This window comes from Protobothrops mucrosquamatus, unplaced genomic scaffold, assembly GCF_001527695.2.
Source record: "Protobothrops mucrosquamatus isolate PMUCROS unplaced genomic scaffold, P.Mucros_1.0 scaffold1382, whole genome shotgun sequence".
NCBI lineage: Eukaryota > Metazoa > Chordata > Lepidosauria > Squamata > Viperidae > Protobothrops > Protobothrops mucrosquamatus.
In genome coordinates, this window is record NW_015387570.1 from 143136 (window position 1) to 164609 (window position 21474).

At 37.5% G+C, this 21474-nt stretch overlaps 1 protein-coding gene across 2 annotated transcripts; it reads right to left on the reverse strand.

The window, feature by feature from the left end:
• Positions 1 to 7260: 7260 nt before the first annotated feature.
• Positions 7261 to 20770, reverse strand: CUNH5orf30 (chromosome unknown C5orf30 homolog). Of its 2 annotated transcripts, none has more exons than XM_015821698.1 (2): positions 20701 to 20770; positions 7261 to 10460 (listed from the first exon to the last, which is right to left on the reverse strand). In XM_015821698.1, the coding sequence occupies exon 2, from the start codon at positions 10438 to 10440 to the stop codon at positions 9817 to 9819; it is 624 nt and encodes a 207-aa protein (XP_015677184.1). In that variant the 5' UTR covers positions 10441 to 10460; positions 20701 to 20770; the 3' UTR covers positions 7261 to 9816. The 2 variants fall into 2 exon arrangements, with proteins under 2 accessions (XP_015677184.1, XP_015677183.1); XM_015821697.1 differs by lacking the exon at positions 20701 to 20770 and adding an exon at positions 20115 to 20188.
• Between the last annotated feature and the right edge of the window lie 704 nt (positions 20771 to 21474).

Genomic DNA, 21474 nt, shown 5'->3' on the forward strand with positions numbered 1-21474 from the left:
TCAATGATTCTATGAAATAATGCACACAACTGATTTTAAATGTAACTAATTTTCTTTTTTCCTTTTTTAAACTAATTGTTATTAAGAATTTTATTAATAATTTAAAGTACAATAGTACTTAGCTCAACTTGAAGGCATTAATATAATGTAGAACACAACTTATATATCTGAAATAAATTTGTGGCACAGTTTTCTTTTTCCTGGATTTTTAACAATCTTGCCTTATTAAGAATTGTTGGAAACTCAAAACCTTGTATGTTGTTTTGAACCTTCAGTTGGCCTAACAAATGCATTGCCATCATAATGAATGATGTTGTTTACAATTATGATTATTACTATTATCACTATGACTATTATTACAATTCAGAATGGCAGAATATTATAATTATATCATTCTTTTTATTAATGTTCAACATAGAAAAATAAGCTACTCAGTTCCAAATGAGTTGTAATTTTTACATTGTATTCTACATTATCAAGACTACATTAATCATTAACTGAATTTAAAGTTGGTGGGTTTTCTTCTGCCTATGTTCTTTTAACCAAAACATTTACAAACCTAGAACATATTATTTTCTCTGTTAGACAAAATCCAAATAAGCAGGCTATGAAACTCAGTCCATTGTTGTTTCCAAATTTGCCCTCTAGAAATGGCTCACTAAATTGATTCACATTTTTTTTCTACTAACTCAAGCTTGGCTCATTTAATCAAGGAAGTGTCTCCATTGGACTGGGCAAGGAAACCCACTGTTGGGAAGGTAACTCAGTGCTTAGAGAAAGAGAAAGGGAAGATAGAAGAAATTCAGACATTTCTTTCTCAACATCCCTCATCTTCTTTCTTATGGGATCAACACAAATTAGTGATAGTGTAATAGCTTCCTTCTGCTGCAAGTCCTCTGGTTTTAAATAGGCTTCTGTTGAATGAATTGATGTTTGTTTAAAATGTTGATGCCATTCCATGGCTATTTGTTCAAAATATTTCAGTGCTATACCTTAGATAAGACAGACAAGATTCAGAAACTGAATATGCAAGAAAGGAATAGGAAATTATGAATTCAATATAACAAACGTAGGTAGACTAATATGATAAAACTAGCAAGATTAAAACAGTCACTCAAAAATAACTGTAGTGCAAACATCTAACTATATGGCCTATTTAAAGAAACAGCCACATCAAGTTTTTTTTAAGAAAGAAGAAATATTATTTTATTCAATAGTAGCAATTTTGAATTTGTTAAAATGCATCATGCTAATTAATGTTCAGAAGATCACTGAAGCAGCAAAAGTGAAGCATTACTGTAGCTTCTCTAGTAGTGCTTGTTAAATTATTTGTCCAAAATATTCACAGTTTTGAATATCATTACCCCCCCACCCCAACAGACTCTTCTTTCACACAAGGGTCTCAGCAGCAACAGTCCCAAACGGGATCGCCAACTCACAAACAAGCAATCACAAATTGCTCCATTACCCACAGGATATGCCCAAATTACTCCCTTGGGTAATTACCCCCCCCCCCCGTTTAAGAATCACTGTCCAAATGCTATGCAAAAGTACTGCAGAACTTGACTTTGCAAAACTGCTTCAGCAGGATTGGTCAACTGAATCGCCATTTAATTTAACTAATCTGTTGAAGCTCTTCAACTTCCTTACTATACTCTTTCCTAGATAGTATAGGAAAATAGAAAAGTTTCTGCACTTGGACAGACTAGCATGTAGCACAGTATAGATAAGAAATTGCTTAGTTCTTATTTTTCTAATACATGTACTTATCTTATTATGCATCTATATCCAAGTAGAGTTTCCTAATACCTATCCTGTCACCAATAATGGCTCTGTAATTTAAGTCTCTTTGTTCCTATAAAGTAGATATAGCCTGTTTTTGGTGATGGGATGGTGTTTTTCACCTGCTAATGTGTCCTTTGTGGGACTTCCAGACTTTCCAGACCCTTGCTATAAAACTGCATATTTTAATGTGACAGGAAAAATATTGTCTTTTATTTACATATACATTAAACCATTTGTCCTGGCTCAGCCCACTTCTTGAGCATATCAAGAGATCTCTAGTTTTCTATTTAAAACCTAAATGCAACCTTTGCCTTGAAAAAAAAAACTCCACAACTACTCCAGCTGTGGGGTAATGTTGAATATCTTTAAAATCAAGGAAATAACTTTAAACAAATCAAGGAAATAACTTAAAAAAAATAATATACCTACCCAAAGCACCCAATGAGTTCTGTAAAGTTCAAGACATGCTTTGAGTCTGAATTTAGTAATAAGAGTCTGAAGAGACAGCCCAGAAGAAAAATACAATGCACAATAAACTGATACTCATGGCATAAGTATTCAGTATATGGCTTAATAGTGAGACGGCCCGTCCCAAATAAGATTATGTTTGTCTAATTCAGACAGTCAAGAAGGACCTGCTAAGGATACCTATCTGCAAACTGGTGCTGTGGAAGAAGACCCAACTGTGAATATTGTCTATGGGAAGTTCTTATAGGACTGCTTTTTTCCCAAGGGAACATGGTAAGAACTAGCATTTCTGGAGGATCTTTGGGACTTAGCTGTGAAGCCGTCAGCACCTACAGTGTTTCTCTATCTCAGCAACGTATATGTGGACTTAAACTCCCACAATTTCCTAACTGGCTCAGAAAGTTTGGAGTTTAAATTTAAACAGTTTAAAAGTTGCCAAGTTTTGGAAACACTGGTATAATATATTTTTGGAAACATTGTTATTCTTAATGTTTTGTTATTTTATTATTATTTTTTAAATATTTGTTAAATATTTGTTAAATATTAACAAATCATCTAGAGTCCTGCAGGCTGAGGCAAGGATAAATTGGAAAAATGCATTACTGAGTTTTCCTTTTAAGTTGAACTAAGGAAGATACAAGTGTTAGTTTCTTTGGCTAATTCACTAGAAATTCTTCATATTGTACATATTTGTCCCATCATTTAATTTTTCTTAATATTCCTTCCCTGGATTTCCATATTTCCATACTCATCATTGTTCACCCATATCAGCAAATCTTGTATTATTGCTAATATTGCATTTCTTGTTTATGACTACAGCAAAAAAAACATTGTAATAAATATGCTTATCATTTCAGATTTTGCAAAAAGTGTAAAAAAGCTGAGATTTAGCCAATTACTTTAATCTGCCAGCAGAAATCTTGCTATTTTTTAAAAAAATAAGGAAATAATGTAAAGAAACGTCAAGTGGAATAACCATGGAGTAGCATTTATTTTATCTCTGACTGTAGTAAGAAAAGAGAGCATTTGAAAGACTGAGGTAAGCATATAAGTATTTTTTTCTTATATTCCCTTTTTAAAGAGGGTATTAGTTCTTTTAAGTTCTTTAAAAACTTGTCTACTAGTTTAGAAATAAAAGAGGCTACATTGAGGTTTAATAATTGTTGGTAATTGGCAGCAAAAAGGAGTTGGAGTCCAGTGAACAGTCTGAGGAGGCTACAAGTTTCCTTTGTGAATAGATTTCCACCCTTAGTACAACAAGGGCAGGTTATCTTTCTGTGGTTAAGGACTGCTGGTGGTTGTGTTCCACCTGCTGAGAGGCACAGAAGGTAGTGAGATCATCAGAGGGGGGGGCAGGGATTTTTACTCCTTTGTAAGCTTTTGGGCTCCCCCTCCTCACTTTCCTGCAAATAAACAGATCTTATGTCTACTGGAGGTTTAACTTATTTTTATCTAATGTCCCAAATTGTGGTTCAGTGGCATAATCTTAATTCTAGGGCTGCTCTGATTAACATACCGTAGTAGTGCTCCAGTACAAACTGCAGTATGGTCCTATGTGTATCATCAGGCCAGGACTCTTGCATTTATTGCTAGTTTAGTGTGTATATAATTGTACAACAGTAAACGTCATGTGAATATATTATAGCAAACCTTTTCTACCCTGATAAATCAAGAAACCCAAGTATTAAATTAACAGTGTGTTTTTGCTAGAGTTCAATTATTAAAACTATTTTTAAAAAGTGCCATAATAATATGCTATGCAGAATGATTGTTAGCATAATGCCCAATAACATTTCCTAATCTGACTGCTGTAAAGAATTACAGTAACTCAGATTGTAAAACTCTGTTAAGCCTTTATGGCTTATATATACACACTCACCCTGCATTATTACTAAAAGCAATGCTTTTTTTCTAAAAAAAAAAAAAAAAAAAAAGTGCCGGAACGTCATACAGCTCGCCTTGCCTACCCTACAAGGTTCCATCCCAAAAAGGTGCCGGAACTCCGTTCTGGGCGTTCTATGAGAAAAAAAGCCCTGACTAAAAGAATACATAATTCAGGGTGATTCTGTAGTTTTGGTTCCAGGGTTAATCCCTGAGGAAGGGCTTTATTGCAGGTGTTTTACTTTGTATGTTACAAGACCATTGGGACTACATAGGAAAAGAGAGCGCTAGTGAAGAAAGAAAGAAAAAATATGAAGAGAAAAGCAGAGGATTTCAGACAAGGTTTGGCAGAGAAATACATAATGGATTCTGCTGGTTGGTGAATGAAGATGGAGGAATGGACACAAGGTAAACATTTGAAATGGAACTACCTGCTTTGGTTAACCAGTTTTGTTTTGGGACATGATGTAAACCTGCCTTAGATTCTTCAGCCCTCAGAAGGTTTATCAAAGGTGAGCACTGCTTACAGGGAAGAGTTGGAGGGTGAGAAACACAAACTATGACCACTATTATCTACAAAGTGGCAGCAACAAGGATATTTGGAGTAGGAATAGTGAACAAAAAAAACCCCAAATCCCAGATTCCCTAGAATAGTCCTGGCCCAATATTGGGCACTGAGAGAACCTTTGTCAGATCCAGAAAGATTTCCCTGATGGGATGAAAGATTTCGTGTCTGCAGGTGCCAGAACTGAGAAGTGCTGCCAGGATGGGTAATTGCAGCTGCAATTAAACTCAGTCTGGGAAGCATCTGAAAATTTATTTTAACATCTATCAGATGACCTGGATTGAAATATAAGAGTACATTCTCTGGGCAAGAGTTAAGGAAAGCTGAGGTCAGCTTCCCATCCCTTTCCAGGCAAGAGAACAGGAGTGAGATGGAGGGATTTTATAAGTTTTAAAGTTCTCTGGAAAGTTGAAGGCCCTAGGATGTAGGTGATGGGAATTAGAAGAGTGGTCATGGAATTGAGCCATGTGGGGCAGCTCTGCAGATGAAACAGCAGAGACTCAATAATAAGAAAATGGAACTAGAGCAGGGAGTACTGAGTGTATTGTTGGGGAAGAAAGAGGATACATACATTAGTTCAGGTTCATTCTAAGCCAATGATCTCCCTCCTAGAGCCAAGATAGCAAGTTGAAGGGTATTTTAGTCTTCAACTGTTGGTAAATGTCAGGTTTCCCTACACAAAACTGCATCTGACATGGTGATGGACAAATGACTGGATCTGATACTTACATAGGGCTTAGGGCAGTGATAGCAAACCTTTTAGAGACCGAGTGCCCAAACTGCAACCCAAAACCCACTTATGCATCATCAGGTGCCGGGTGGGTGTGGCCCATTGGGTGGGCGTGGCTGCAGTGGTAATGGCAGACTGGGTGGGACTAAAAAGTTTAATCAATCAATTCCAACTTTGCATGATCTTTTTTTTTCCCGAGTTGAAATTGACTGATTGATTGAACCTTTTTTTTAACACACGGAGGCAGAGGCCTAAAGTGAAAAGGTTTCATAAAACCCAGCTGAAGGTCTAGGACTGGGGCGACGGTGTGCATGCCCACAGAGAGGGCTCTGAGTGCCGCCTGAGTGCCATAGGTTCGCCACCACTGGCTTCGGGGGAGAGGATAGAGTCAAAACCTTCAGGATGGTGAGCACGACATAAGTGGAGATCTGCCATTTTTGTACGTGTGTGCTGTGATCATTCACAGAGACAGGGAGCACTATCTCAAATATAACCAGATGCAAGTGCCTATAAATGGAATGAGGATACACTGACAAACTAGGGCTGTTGCTGGTGTCACAAGCTTCTGGATCTCATCACAGTGCTGGTGCTGGAGTTCCTAACTGTTGCTTGAGTAACTTCATTTTCCATGCCCTGGAAGAGAAATCTGGTGTAGCTTGTAAGTTCATATTCACCACAGGCTTGTCACAAGAAATTGCAGATCCAAAATACAGGATATATTTGGTCTTCACATTGGAACAGATGACATTAACAGAAGACCTTTCCTTTGCCTTGATCAAATCACCTTGTTAAATTACAGATCATAGATAATTTAAAATTCCTGCAAGAGTAGTGGACCTATTACAATGTCGTAAATTAAGAAAAGGGAGTGCTGTATTTATGTGCCACGAGTGCTGGGGGAAAGTTGGGATACAAAACATATATTGCTATGCCAGACTAAGCTAGAGACATTATGGAAATTTTGAATTAGTGCCTGTGACTATATATAAGAACTATCATCATTAAGTGAGCACTAACATAACATATTAATGTTTTTTTTTTAAAGAAATGGATTTGTTTTTATGTATTTTTCCTGTTATTCATTGCCAAGTATGTCTGGATTGGAGCAGGAGAGAGATTTTGTTAAATAAAATAGAAAAAATATTAAGTGACTTTTTAAGAACAGTTTAAAATTTAAAAACTTTTTAAAATTTTTGAATTTTAAAAATAATTTAAAAGTTAGCGATGTTTCAAAAACCTCTAGCATTTGCTCCTCCCTCTCAGGTCTGATATTCTAATATTGGACTACAAGAGTGCTCACATATTGAGAAGGGGATTTTTTTGCCTTTGCCATAAACTTGACTATATTTGATCAAGGTCACCAGTCTACTTTCCTTTAAGTTGGCAAAATATAAAGGAGACCAACCAAGTTACACAAAAGCTCCTCTGTGCAATGGAGAGTATCTTCGAATCTTCACCACATCTTGGGCTGGGAGGCATCTCCTCATCATTCCACCACAGTTGCATGAATGAGATATCTTTTATTTAGGTAAAAAAATTGACATTTTTTCATAAAGAAATCTTGCTATAGAAAGAGAAAAATCCATATTCCTAGTGAAACTCAATAGCTAATATTTTGGGGTTTGTCGTTAAGTCTTGATTGAAAAATTATGAATTACCTGCCACCTCAAATGTTCTGGGGGAATCAGGAAAGGAAGGAGCCCACGTGAATGGAATAACAAAGTATGGAAGCATGCTCTCAATGTATCAAGGATATGGCTTGTGATTGGTCTGTAAAAATCCATGTATAAAAATAATGAACTCAATAAATGATTACTTGGTAAGAAAACATCAGGTCATAATTTTCCATTCAGGTTTTACTTTCTTGGTAAATCATCATTCAATATGCATTTCAAGTTAAGTTATCTAATAAAACGAATGTATTTAGCGTTAAATGCGCCCAACTCTCAAAAAACTTTTTAAAACAGTGATAAAAGAGCAAACTCCAGGCAATGAATTCAATCACTGAAACAAATTTTCATACAAGACAAGAAATTGATATGCTATAGTTTCAATAACTTTTAGAACAATTTTTAAAAATAGTGGGGAAAAATGTCAAATTTGTATTTTCCCACTTTTATCCCATAAGTTGTCAGCAATGGACTGATTATCTTGCCAGGAAACTGACTTAAGAGATGTAGAGAACTTTAGAAATTAAAAACAAAATTTAAAAAATAACTTTTTTTTCAAGAAAATAGTTCAAAAGCCACATAAAGTGAGGCCAACCATTTACAAGCAAATTTTATAACAACAAATCTGAGGATTCTCTTATATGTATTATCTATCTCCCAAAATGCAGTTATTCATTGCACATCATAACAAGAACAGATTCATGCATATACCATGGCTATTTCTTTCCAATGGGCAATTCTTTCTCAGATAAATAGAAAATCACTGAGAAGTCTCATTATAAAGTGAGCTGTAGGCAAATGCAGCTGTTTCTGCTATTACAATGGCAAGGAAAAAGTGATTAGACTTTAGCAGTTCTCTGAATATTAAATGTGTGGTAGATTCCATGTCATAGTTTCTGAAATATGGAAACTAAATTCCTTTTGTGTGTCAGGGCCTACAATATATATGAAAATATATAAAATTGATGCATACATTTATAATATACATACATTTTTAGGAAAGAATGTAAAATGATATATAATCAGGCAGATTTTCTTTCCAGGTTTTAAAAGAGCAACACATACCAAGGGCCACAGAAAAGTAGGGATATTACCCTTTTATTTTCTAGTCAATGTTGCTTCATAGATAAAATCAATTAATATTGATTATTTATGCTTAATCAGTAAATGTAAAAATCCTTTCTTTGGCATTGGACAGTACTCTTCTGTTTACACTAGAAGGCCATGCAGAGTAGTTCCTTAGGAAATCATTTTTCACTCTAATACAGCAATGCAACTTGTAAAAATTACAAGCATCTTCTCAAGTTAAAAAAACCTGATCCATAATTTATGCACTGCCAGTTGGGCATAATTTTTGCACAAGATGTCAAAGAAGAGACAACCCTTATGCTTTCAAAGCATATGCTCTCTGTATTCATTCTTAAGAAACAAGTCTTTTCCAAGTAAATCAAATCTGCAAGGAATGGTTTTAAAAAGGCTTTGTTTCATAAACAATTTAAGCATTCCTTACCGTATCCACAAGAGTTAAGCTTTCATTTCTAAATAATTTACAGATCAAGAACATAACATGATTGCACACTCTTTCAGTAATAAGCAGCATATCTTAAAAGAGAGTAACAATAAATATTAAAATGTAAAATATGATTTGTTTGGAGATGATTTACACCAGTACATTTGAAGAAATCAATAATTTAGTTGTAACCTGAAAAGCTTTTCTTTTTTAAAGAAAAACAAAACAAGACAAAATTGTAATGATCAGTGCTGTAAATAAATTGGAATGTTTAAATGCAGTGCTAAAATGTCATAACAATCAATCATCATATCTATGTAGTACTGTTACTGTAAAATCTAAATGTTGAATATCACAGATGCAAATGCGTTTTCAGCATTTGTGCAAGTGTATGTGTATATATGTGTGTGTGTGTATATATATATACACAAACTGACACACAAATATCTATATTCATACTTACATCACACACTATAAAGGTTTCTGTGTTAAGATAATTATTTAAAAAAACATACAAAATTAAAGTCAGTGATTTTCTTTCAATATTTTTTTCTTTAAAACACATTTTAGGATTTTGTTTAAAAAAATTACACTGAAATTAGTTTGAAATGCAAGTAGTAATTCAATTATACATTTAAAAACAGTCATCTCTAGTAATGTAAGTACTGAGGCTTAATTTCATTAGCGATTGTTTTTTCTTTTGTTCCCAGTGCAAATCCAGCTATACTGAGTGCAAACTGGACTATTTTAAAGAGCACACGGTTTTAGTGAAACATTTTGTCCTATAATGCAAAACTCATTGCATATGCACATATGATTAATATTAAATAATATATTTCAATGCTTATCCATGAGTAATTTCTTACAGCAAGCTCAGTCAGAAACAAAATTCACATTACATCAATTTTTGAGTGTTAAATTGCCATAAATTTCAGGTATCCATGTGCAAAACATGTTTTGTTACAGTATTCCAAATAAATTTCTTGTCAGAATTTTTCAGAACTCCTTTTTCTTTCCATGTAGTTTCCACACACGCATCTGCGCGCGCGCACACACACACACACACTCATGCACAAACATACACCTTATCTTCCTATGCTTCCTATTATCTAATAACACTTTTCTGATCCAATCAGGTACCAAGTGCATGACTGCCTACGTTGTATAGACAATCTTGATGCAGTGAAGAATGAAGGATGATTTATGTTCATGTGTTGTTCCTAGCAAACATACGGTCCCCTCTGAGCGTGAGGTGCTGGAGCTGATACTGAAGCACTTCTGTATCAGCTGGTTCCTTGATGTTCATTCTGTCTAAATTGAGGTAGTCTAGGGATTTTGAGTGAGCTCTTTTACCTTTGAAAAGGCAGAGGGGCAAAGGACCATGAAATGCCTTGTATGGTTCATAAGGTAGTGGCTTGCTGCATTTATCCCCTGAGCTGGGCATCCGTCGCCTTCTACGGCCATTGATCGCTGGGATCTCATAAGGCTGGTAATACCTGCTTCTGGCTTTGCACACTCGGGAAGAACGAGAAAGTCCTGCATCAAGCTGTTTGGAACGCAAAGTAGGCCCTATCATTTCAACATTACTCTGTTCTTCTACAGTGCACTTTTGGGCTAATTTCAGGAGCTCCTCTCCAGTAGTGAAGCCAACCAAGTAGTTAGAATCCATGTGGAGGATTTGGTAACCTGAAACAGTCTGGCGCATTGGTGAACATGGGGTGCTGGAGCAGCGAGGTTTCTCGTCTGTTTTGCTTGCAGCACTCACTTCAGCAATAGGCAAGGGGAGAGGGGCTAGCATAGATCTGGCCTCTCCATTAATGTCAACTTCCATTTTAAGTAGAATCCAATAACCTAAAAATACAAAACAGCTTTATTAGCATGACACAAACACAGGTGGAATTGGTCTCGGTTGAGAAATGGCAGTCATTTCTGTCTTTAGATCATACTTTGCAGAGACTTCATTGTAAACAAGCACATGGTAACAAAGAGATGACTGGAGCTGGACTTGCATTCCATTTTTGGCAAAACACTGGTCTGTGTCTTTATCTATCTTTTCTTCTTTCCTGTCAGGTTCAGCTCCCAACCTTTATCCATAAACTGAAAATAATAATATCCTCTCACTCTAGTATTACCTGTGAACAGTAATCATAATGATAGTTCTGAATATAACCGTATTTCAGTTACCAGATCTTACCCCAGTAGTAGATCCACAAGACAACAAATTAGATATTACAGCTGAAAAAAGTAAAAGCAAGGATTATCTTCAAGATAAAATTCAAAATGTCTTTTTATTTTCACATACTACCACCAGTTAGGGGCTAGGTCAGTGTTCAATTTTCTTCATTACATGCAGACTAAATCCTTAAACAGGAACAGCCATGTTTTCAGAAGATGGCTTGAACCATTCTCTACAGAATGGTGCACAGAAATCCACTGGGTGAACTTGGGCCACTCACTCCTTCTCAGCTCTAATCAATCTCAGGCTCTGCAAGAAGCCAAATGAAAAACAAGATTTATTGCATCATGCATTGACAGATTTGAGTGTGGACTAGGCGAGTGCAGTACAAAACAAGTGGATGCTGCAACCAAGTGGGAGAAACACTAAAAACACCACCATTACAATTTAATGTGATGTCTAAATCTGACTTTAGTATGTCAAATCTGCTATGCATATCTCTGGTACTATATAAAACATAAAATGAAAGCAGAATACTTTTGTCTAAACATTTGGATTTGCATATTGAGTGGTACGGTTTATTTCATGCAAAAATAATATGGTTCGTGTAAGTTGTGCTGTTTGCAGTAAACAAATCTCTATATAAAAAAGTGTATAATATTTTGAAAGGCACACAAATCAAAATTGAATCTCCCCATCAGGAATAAATTGAATATATGTTTTAAAATATGATCAAAAGTCCACCTAAATTGGAATGGAAAATAATTTTCCCTGAAGCAACTCTGCCCTTGCTTATCTTTTTCCATGCTATACTGAAATGAATCTAATATTCCAAATGCACAGCTAATCAACAAATAAAAAGCCTAGCATGTTTGTAATTACTTTCAGTGGGAGCTCTTGTTTGTGGGGAACCACGCCCCCAACTCAATTTCTACTTCCTACTCAACCACAGCACATGACCCTGGGCTCTTATAGTACTGAATTTAGCTCAGATAGAAAACAAAGTGATTATGTCTTAATAAACCCTTTAATAAAAACTGCAGTGATCCAGAGATTAGGTTGATGCCCTTTTGTCAGTAGGTTAAGCTGTTCTTATTTACAAAGGGATATTCTTAGTTGCCACCTTTTATCATATACGTTTTATAATATAACTTAACTGCCACCTTTTATAATATAATTCTCCTTTGCAATTATTTTCTTTTGTGATATGATGTTGTCATGTACTGACAATAGAAGATGTTGTGGAATTTAGCTGCTCTAGGTGATGCTTGAGAGTTTTGGAAGGCAGAACTGTATTTCCAAAACAAACATGTTCACTCATGCAACTCTTTGCCCATAGGAATATCAGCCATCATTGGTATACATCTATTTTCTGAAATGCCAAAAGGTCAAATGGATGGATTTTTCAGAGGATGAATAAGCCACTATTATCTAACCCCACGACAGAGAATGAGGTGGCTGGATGGAGTCACTGAAGCAGTAGGCATGAGCTTAAATGGATTCCAGAAGATGGTAGAGGACAGGAAGGCCTGGAGGAATGTTGTCCATGGGGTCGCAATGGGTCGGACACGACTTCGCAACTAACAACAACAATTTAACCCCACTTACAATTAACAGAATAACAGAGTTGGAACGGACCTTGGAGGCCTTCTAGTACAACCCCTGCTCAAGACCCTGTATCATTTCAGACAAATGGTTGTCCAATCATTTCTTAAAAACCTCCAGTGTTGTGTACCACAACTTCTGAAGGTAAGTCATTCCATTGATTAATTGTTCTTAGTGTCAGGAAATTTCTCCTTAGTTCTCTCCTTGATTAGTTTCCATCTATTGGTTCTTGTTCTGCCTTTAGGTGCTCTGGAGAATAAGTTAACTCCCTCTTCTTTGCGGCATACCCTTAGATATTGAAACAATGCTATCATATCACCCCGTGTCCTTCTTTTCATTAAACTAGACATACCCAAGTCCTGCAATGTGTTTTAGCCTCCAGTCCCCTAATCATCTTTGTTGTTTCTCTCTGCACTCTTTCTGGAAACTCAACATCTTTTTTATGTGATGGTGACCAAAACTGGATGCAGTAGTCCAAGTGTGGTCTTACTAAGGCATTATAAAGTGGTACTAACACTAACATTGCCAGGGTTGGGAGATTTTCTGTGTCTGTCAAAACTTTGATTTCAAATTCCATTTGTGATCATTAGAAATGGTAGCAATTTTGATTTCAGACAAAGTGACCAATCTTGAAATGAATTTGACATGTAGGGAGAAAAGAACAGTGTGCACCTTCTCACTATCTAGCCTATGTCTTATCATGATGCCATGTATGATGTTTGAAAGTTATTTACACTAAATATACTATCAGGGCCACAAATTAAAAAAAATATAGACATGAGTGCACCTGCTGGGATTTGCCAATCTCAAACTAAAAGACCAGTGAATTACAGTAGCAGCTTATTACACCTCTCTCTCTCGCGCGCGCATACCCACCCACACCCACAACACACTCCCTCTTTCTCTCTATCTGTCTCACACACACAAACATCTGCAGGACAAAGATAAAAAAAACCCTGCAATTGTTTGTTTCAATCTGGCCTACTATTATTGGGACAAACATTGGGTAGGTTCTTATTCTAAGCTATTGGTTGCTTCACTAGGTTTACTGAATAAATNGGGCACTCTCAAAGCATATCCTTTTATATGTGTAAGCTTTATTAGGAGTACAATTTACAGAGTATGTGTTCCGTCTTTCTATCCAGAAGTTTATGATTTATATAGCAAGTATAATTGAAGATCAATGAATTTTAAATCACAACTGAACATTTTACTGAGTAAATAGCCAAAGTCCTGGATGTGTTTGTAGCTGATTCTGTTTTTTTTTTTATTTTTGATAAAAATCATGCAGTAGGCTTTTTCCTCATTTTTCTCCATCCCAACTGTTCTGGTTGGTTTGAGAGAATACTCTGAAATAAAGTTTTAGGATATTCCTGAGGGCCTAATCATCCGCATCTAATTTTACTAACAGAAATTTGCCATTTTTTAAATGCTGTTATTGTTAGCCTCTTTGTCAACCCTTAAATAACATTATTCACAAAATCTTCTGCCTTCTTTCTGGTCTCATTGCCCTTCAGAATAGCTGTTCTTCAGAGTTTTTTTAATTCTAGTTCTGATTTATATGTAGCATAAGACCAGAAAATATGTACTGATATAAGCACGGCACATTGAACTGCAGTTATTAGGGATGTACATTAGCAGATCTGCCCAACCTGCAGCCTACCAAGCAGCCTTGTGTGTAGGGCTGGCATTTTTAAAAAAATAGTCAATCCACTGATGCCAGGAAGGATCCACCACTACCTAGATTTTTGGAGTCACCTTCATCCCAAAAGGCATGTTGCTGAGTACCTCCAGGCCTCACAATCAGCTCCATTGCTGCTGCAACGCTGAACAGTTGATCTGCCTGCCAGCTATTCCTTTGTGACCTGTAATTATTTTTAAAGGAGTAAACTTTCCTTTCTATGAGTTTTGTGGGCCTGTCATTAGCATGGTAATTATATATCTGTTTGTGCAATAAATCATGGTGATGCTAATATTGCTGTTAATATGGGCCAATGAACTTGGAAAGTACATTTGTCACATGAAGCCTGAATAACACTGAGTAACTGTCTACACTAACTTGTAGACTGTGGAATATTGCGAAGAACAGCTGGCTAATTCTTTCTTTGCTGTTCTGTACAAATAATTTTGAAGGTCAACAAACTTTTGTTTTTAATGTAAGGAATAACATTTTAATATAAAGATCTCTAACATTTAGTACAATGTCTGACAAATATAGAAGAATAACTCAGCATTAGATTTCTCTAAAATGTAATATTTATATCACTTACTGTTCTATAAGTAACAAATCTCACACAAATTTCACAGACTAAAAGGTTTAAGAATTAAAAATGACAATGTCTGCATGTCCTTACAACTTCCTTATCCAACCTAATGGTTTCCAGTTATGCTGGGGCTACAGTTTCCAGAATTGCCAGTCATCCCAGTTAAATTAGCTAGAAATTGTGGATACTGTAGTCACAACATATCTGGAAGGAATCATTTAAGTGAAGGATATCCTACAGTATTAATCAAATAGCATTATGAGATGATTATAGATTATGAGCATATGCATTATTTATTGACTGACTAAAATCTATATGCCATTCAACAAAACAAAACTCTTCATGGCTGTAAAGTTTATATTTACCCATTGTTCAAAAAACCCATTAAGTCAGTGAGATTTAATTCAGTTTTATTAATTTTATTATTCAATATATGCATGTGTGAGAAGAAGAGTAATAAAAAAATATTCCAGGGAGCATCAGCAATTTCTTTTTGAACTCTAGACCAGGGGTGTCAAACTGCTGGCCCACAGGCTGGATGCGTCATGCGGAAGCCGCGCCCACCCCATTGCCGAGAATGGCAAAACTGTCCCAATACGTTGCCCGACGTCACGTGACGTTGCAAGTTTGACATGTCTGCTCTAGACTGTAAAACTGAAAATTACTTACCCAATTAAAGGGGAAATGCTAACTGGAAACAAAAACTTTTAGAATTTCACAAATTATGAACTGTTTCAGAAGATGCCAACAAAAGAGAAGCAGGATGCATGGTTTTTCTAAGTCTTGAGTAGCCAGTTAGCTGCATGTAGGGTCATATTTGATAGGAATAAAGTACTAGCCCTTTAAGGATTCAAGAAATTGTAGCTTGGGTAATGAAGCTATTAATCATAATACTTTAGGCAAAAATTTCTTCTAATGTATAATTTCGTAGAACATAATATATACAATATACAGTAGTTTTACCAACTTGTCTCTCTCCAGTTGTTAACTGTCAACATTTCCAGAGAGCAAGGATCTGCTCAGAAATCATTTTATCCAAGATTTCTGTGTGTTTCATTCCATATGCACCCAGGCAGTGCCTGGTTAGGAAAAGCAGGTAGTAAAAAAAGAGTAGGGTTGTCATCCTCACTGGGATATTGTTCTATAAAGAAACCATGATAAGAGCATGACTCAAGCAATCATAAAATCACAGCAGGAGTCATTTTTAGACAATCGTGTCTGTACTTGGTATAAAAATCCAAAGTTAAAAAATTCATGTTATGTTACAGTCTCTACCTCTTCTTTATGTAAGTACTTTTAAACTCTCTTAATGTTAAGACGTAATTTCTAATATTCAGTCAGTTCTTCCTGCAACTTAAATTATTTCTACCCTGCACTCTTAAATGACAAAGAACAGCTTTGACTTTCTGTGTGACATTCTTTCTGGGACTCAAAGAATGCCATCATATTCCCTTCCCCCACAAGTCTAAAGTCTTAAATATTTCCAGTTCCTTCCATATCTTCTTGCAGGATTTTTTTTTACCCTCTTATCATCCTTGTGATCTTCCCTTGACCTGTCCAGTTGATCTGAATCCTTCTTAAAATGTGTTTTCTTAAATTGACACATTGCTGAAAATGGGGTTTGACCAATGTAGAATAAAATGGCGTTTGTCTTGATCTGCAGCTATATCACATTGCTGACTCATATTGTTTGCAGTTAACGGCTATTCTCAGATCATCTTCACATGTAATGCCATTCAGGCAGGTAACCTGAATTCAGTATGTATGTATTTTGATTTCTATTTCCTAAGTGAAAAAGTGCACCTGTCTATATTTAATTTCATTCAGTAACTTTCAGCTTATTTCTTTTAGGATTGGACTGTTTTAAATTTCTGTTGTTGTTGCTTTCTAGAGTAATAGCTAGCCCACTAATTTTTGCATGAAATCTGATAAGCATTCCGTCTTCATCCAAGTCATTAACATGTTGAAGAATATCAATAATAAAAATGTTCGATATTTCAATTTAATGAGAACCCACTAAACACAGATTCCCTGCAATTCCAAGCCAGCTATAACCATCAAGCAAAGATGTAGTTGAATCATTCTAGAATTTTTGTCCACTCAGCTATAATAGAAAAATATCCACTGATACAAGTCTGTATTTTTCCTGAGAGGACAGTAGTACGAGAAAAGAATAAGAGGGTTTTTTTTTGCCGTATCACCCATGTAAAATATCACTCAAATATTTTTTTATGAGTGATAATTAAGCCTGGTTCATTGTGAAAATGAGATCACATCAACCAGTCTTAGTCCCTAGTGATTATTCTCTCCCTAGCAACAGATGTTTCCTGGAAATGTTTTCAGTGTACAGATGTCTGAAAATATTTATGTAGTTCATACATATTATTTTTTGTCATATTCTCCAGAACCTCTATCCTACGTATAATTCAACAGTTTCTTGCACATTCATATTTGAAGATTTCTAAAATTTAAATCTAGTGGACAATTTCAGAATACATATAGAGCTTACAACAGAACACTTACATAATGGATTTACTCATTTGTGAAATGGCTAAAGCTGTCATTTTAACCAATTTAAAAATAATTCCAAATTATGCTAACAGGGATATAACTTACCCAAGAAACAGCTGAAGTGAGGGCTTCTTTTGAATCTAGATTTTTTTTACTTTTACTTGTTTGTAAGAAAAAATAAATTCAAAATCAAACTGATGAAGTTCAAAGACAAGCAAAACTCTACCCAATGAGAAAATGACACATAGGCAACATATATTTCATTATGAATAAGAACTGGCACACAAAAAAATAGACTACACCAAAAGAAAACCAACAAAATCAGTCAAAAAGTAAAACAGAAGAATGGCAAAATGAGAGCCAGTTTGTTCTAGTGCAGGGGTCGTCAAACATGCTGGCTGAGGAATTCTGGGAATTGAAGTTCACAAGTCATAAAAGGGCCAAGTTTGAAGGCTAGTGGTTAAGGCACTAGGCTAGAAAGCAGGAGAGCCTGAGATCAAGTCCCAGCTGGGTGACTTTGGGCCAGTCACTTGTTCTCAGCCCAACCCATTTCACAAGGTTGTTCTTGTGGGGAAAATAGGAAGAGGAAGGAGTGTTATGTATGTTTGCTGCCTTGAGTTACTTATAAAAATAATAAAAGTAGTGAATGAGTGAGTGAATGAATGAATGAATGGATGGATGGATGGATGGATGAATGGATCAGACATGAACAAAACAATGTCTCCTTCCTACATCCTCATCCTTTATTTTCTAAAATTTATCTAGGGTCCCTAGAAGTTCTAGAGGTGTTCCTGGATATAAATATGGCACTGGACACTGGATTACAAATAAATATATAACATATATTCATAAGCAACTGGGCGCCAGATGGGTACCAATGAAGATACAGTATCTTTCCATATAAATATTTCTAGCATATAATTCTGTATCATAAAATCATGCATAAGTGTTAATAAGGATTTTTTCCCCAAACTAGAGTCTGGCATGTCTCTCTGATAACTTACATTTGCATGAGATTGTATTAAATCTTACTCTACTGGGCCAGGTATCAGATTTATCTTTATTGACCTACTGATGCCTTTTTATGTCTCTCTCTGTATGTTTGTGTGTTTGTATGCGTGTGTGTTTGTAGATTTAGAGAAATAAAGGAAATACACATACATACCTACAGCACACAAACACACACAAACATGTACACAGAGCTGTCTTCAGTCCTAGTCGGATAACAGACCACTTGACACCTTCTCAGTTGTTCTACATGGATTCATGATTAAATATCAAGAGAGACAAGCTACAAAACTATGATGCTGTAGATATTAACTTTTCCTTCACCCTCTGCCATTCAAAGTATTATAGAATGTATAGTAGATCTTCTGAACCTGTGAAGTATAATGCTAGAAGCAGATCTCAGGTTTTGCATGTTCAAAAATTACTTATGGAAATGGCAATAGATCAAAACACAGCTTAGCAATTTTATACCAACATAGAAAATATGTATAGTTTTACTAGATTGCTGGGTATGATTTTGGGGTACAATGTTTTTACATTTAGTATTATTGTTGGGCTTAATATTTTAATGTTACTGTTGCCTAGTTTTTACCTACTGTTAACAATGGTTTTAAAATATATTATTGTAACTATTTATATACTAAGAGTTTTTTTCTTTTTCTTTTTCTACTCAAATTTTAGGAGTGAAGCTGCAGAATTAAAAGTCCTGGGATTATGAAAACAAATATCAGCTGAGAAATAAAATTACTGCAGGAAAGTATTTATTTATAGTATGCAGTCTTTGCTGAAAATATTCAGCTGTCATATCTGCAAAAAAAAAAACCTCTAGCATTTGCATTTTTTTAAAACAACTTTGCGGTTGGTTGAAAACATTACATTTTTCAAGTCTAAATGCTAAATTCATTTTATTTGCAGTCATTCTACTGAGATTCCCCTCATCATTTAGATCTGATTTAGGGGAGCAGATCTAAGAAGATACATTTGAATGCAAGCCAGAGGAAAGAGATCTCTGTGTCATGCAGGGAATCTGTAGCTGCCAAGAGCTCTCCATAGTGCTACTTCCTTTTATGGACAATGAGGCAAGGCACCAGTACCATGGAGAGTCCTTGAAGCACGTGGGCCATACGCATAGGCTTAACAACTATGCTTCAGAATCAGCTCTATTTCTCAATGGGAATAGACAGGTGTGATGAAGTATATGCTGCAAATAGACAGCAAAACTTCAGAGCTCTACTACCTACTATGAAATTGCAAACAAAAGAAAAACACAAGTGGATCAAACATCAAAAGCTGCACATAGCTTGAAGCTTGCTCAGATTCGTGGCTTTGCTCCTCGGCTTCTTAAAGTCTTGAGTCCAAGAGCTGGACTCCATATATAGTGGAAAAACATTGACATATCCTACAAGATATATCCTACCTATGCAAAATAAGTAGGATACAGCAAGGATCAAAGCTCCATAAAAGCCACTGAAACTAGCAGCACGTTGAAATATAGACGGGGCTGCTTCTCCGAATATGAATGTTATTTAATTTAATAATCTGAATCTTGAACACGTCCTAAAATATCTAAGAAGCAAAGGCTTTTGGTCCAAGAACGAACATCATACATGCTAAGCTACACCAAGCTTAAATAAGTGTACCTTAAAGTCAAAAGACACGTATTCATACGCCCACAATCTACACTCGGCATAAAGTAGTAGGCCAAGACAATTTGCACTTGTTTTATAAATACCGCACGCGAGAGAATTCGACCCTCCACACGTTCTCCGAACGAAACCCCCCCCCCCCCAAACACGTCGCTTTGCCGATCCAGATACACGCAGACACAATGAACACACTGCGTCACGGATGCTCGAGAAGGTGCGCGCGCACCGGGATTTCGACATTCACACGGATGCGACGGGCACACGCCAACCCAGCCAGCGTTGGGGAAGTGTTTACCTTACAGCCGCGCGTAGGTGACCTCTAGAGAACCGGGCGACCTCATCTCTGCCGTCGGGAATCTTAAGAGGCAGCCTCCGGCTCCCGCACCGAAAGCAAGGCGCGCCCGGTCTGTTTACAAGCCCCGACTCCTCGAAGGTGGCGCCCACCCACCTATTCCCTCCCTCCCTCCCTCCGCCGGCACACGAGGGCTGGGCCAACGCCGCACCGCAGTCAGCGGGTGGGAGCGCGCCTGCTCACCCTCGCGCCGCCGCTCCTAGTCCGCCTGGCTCAGGGGTAGGCAACCTTGGCTCTTTTATGACTCGTGGACTTCAACTCCCAGAATTCCTGAGCCAGCTTGGCTGGCTCAGGAATTCTGGGAGTTGAAGTCCACGAGTCATAAAAGAGCCAAGGTTGCCTACCCCTGGCCTGGCTGATGCTGCCGCCTCTCTCGCCCGCCCGCTCCGCAGCTTACGGCTGCCGGGGCCCATCCCGCCTGCAGGCTGCCAAGGGCGCGCCGCAAACCCTCCGCCGGCCCCAAGCGCCGCCGTTGGTCTCGCGGCCGCCCCACCCCTCCCAGGCCTACCCCACCATCTCGCTCTCCTACCTGAGGTCCAGGATACCGGGCCTGCGGGCCGCCCTCCCGCCGCCCTCGACGCTGAGCAGGCTAAAGAGCAAGCGAGAGGCAAGCGGCAGCCCCTCCCCGCTGTCTTATTTTGCCGGCTTGGGGCGGGGATTGGGCTTGGCGTGGCTAGGCGGAGAGCCGCTCCTCCTGCCGCGGTCCCCCCGCCCACCGGTGCCTTCGCTAGGGCCTCCCTTATTTCCCGGCCTGGCTCTTCACCGTGGGAAATGCGGAGCGCGTAAACTGGTTTTTGCCTTCGCTTAACGGCGCCGTTTTTCTCCCACCCGTCTTTGGTCCCGCCGCCGCCGCCGCCGCCTTTCGCGCGTTTTTGTTTAGTCAGAGCTGATGGAATTTGTGAGGTCATAAAGAAGGAAAAGAAGGTTGCCGGCACTTTGAAGGACCGAACTCTTTTTCTCCCTATCTCAATCCAGGACATTCTTAAGTTAGAAATAAAGCCCGTACGTTCTCAGGCACGTGTAAGCCTCCATTTGCCTCCGCAGGTGGCTGACCGGCCCTAGCCCTAAACCAGTGTTTCTCAACCTTGACCATTTTAAGGCATGTGGACTTCAACTCCCAGAATTCCACAGCCAGCATTGCTGGCTGTGGAATTCTGGGAGTTGAAGTCCACATGCCTTAAAATGGTCAAGGTTGAGAAACACTGCCCTAAACTGTTAGTACTTGGATGAGAATCTTTTAGTGCTGTTGGTGGCTGGGGAATTCTGGGAGCTGAAGTCCCCGCATCTTAAAAGTTTCCAAGTT

Excerpts from the sequence above, each read along its gene's own strand:
- CUNH5orf30 (XM_015821698.1), bottom strand. The coding sequence starts at position 10,440 with ATGGAAGTTGACATTAATGGAGAGGCCAGATCTATGCTAGCCCCTCTC.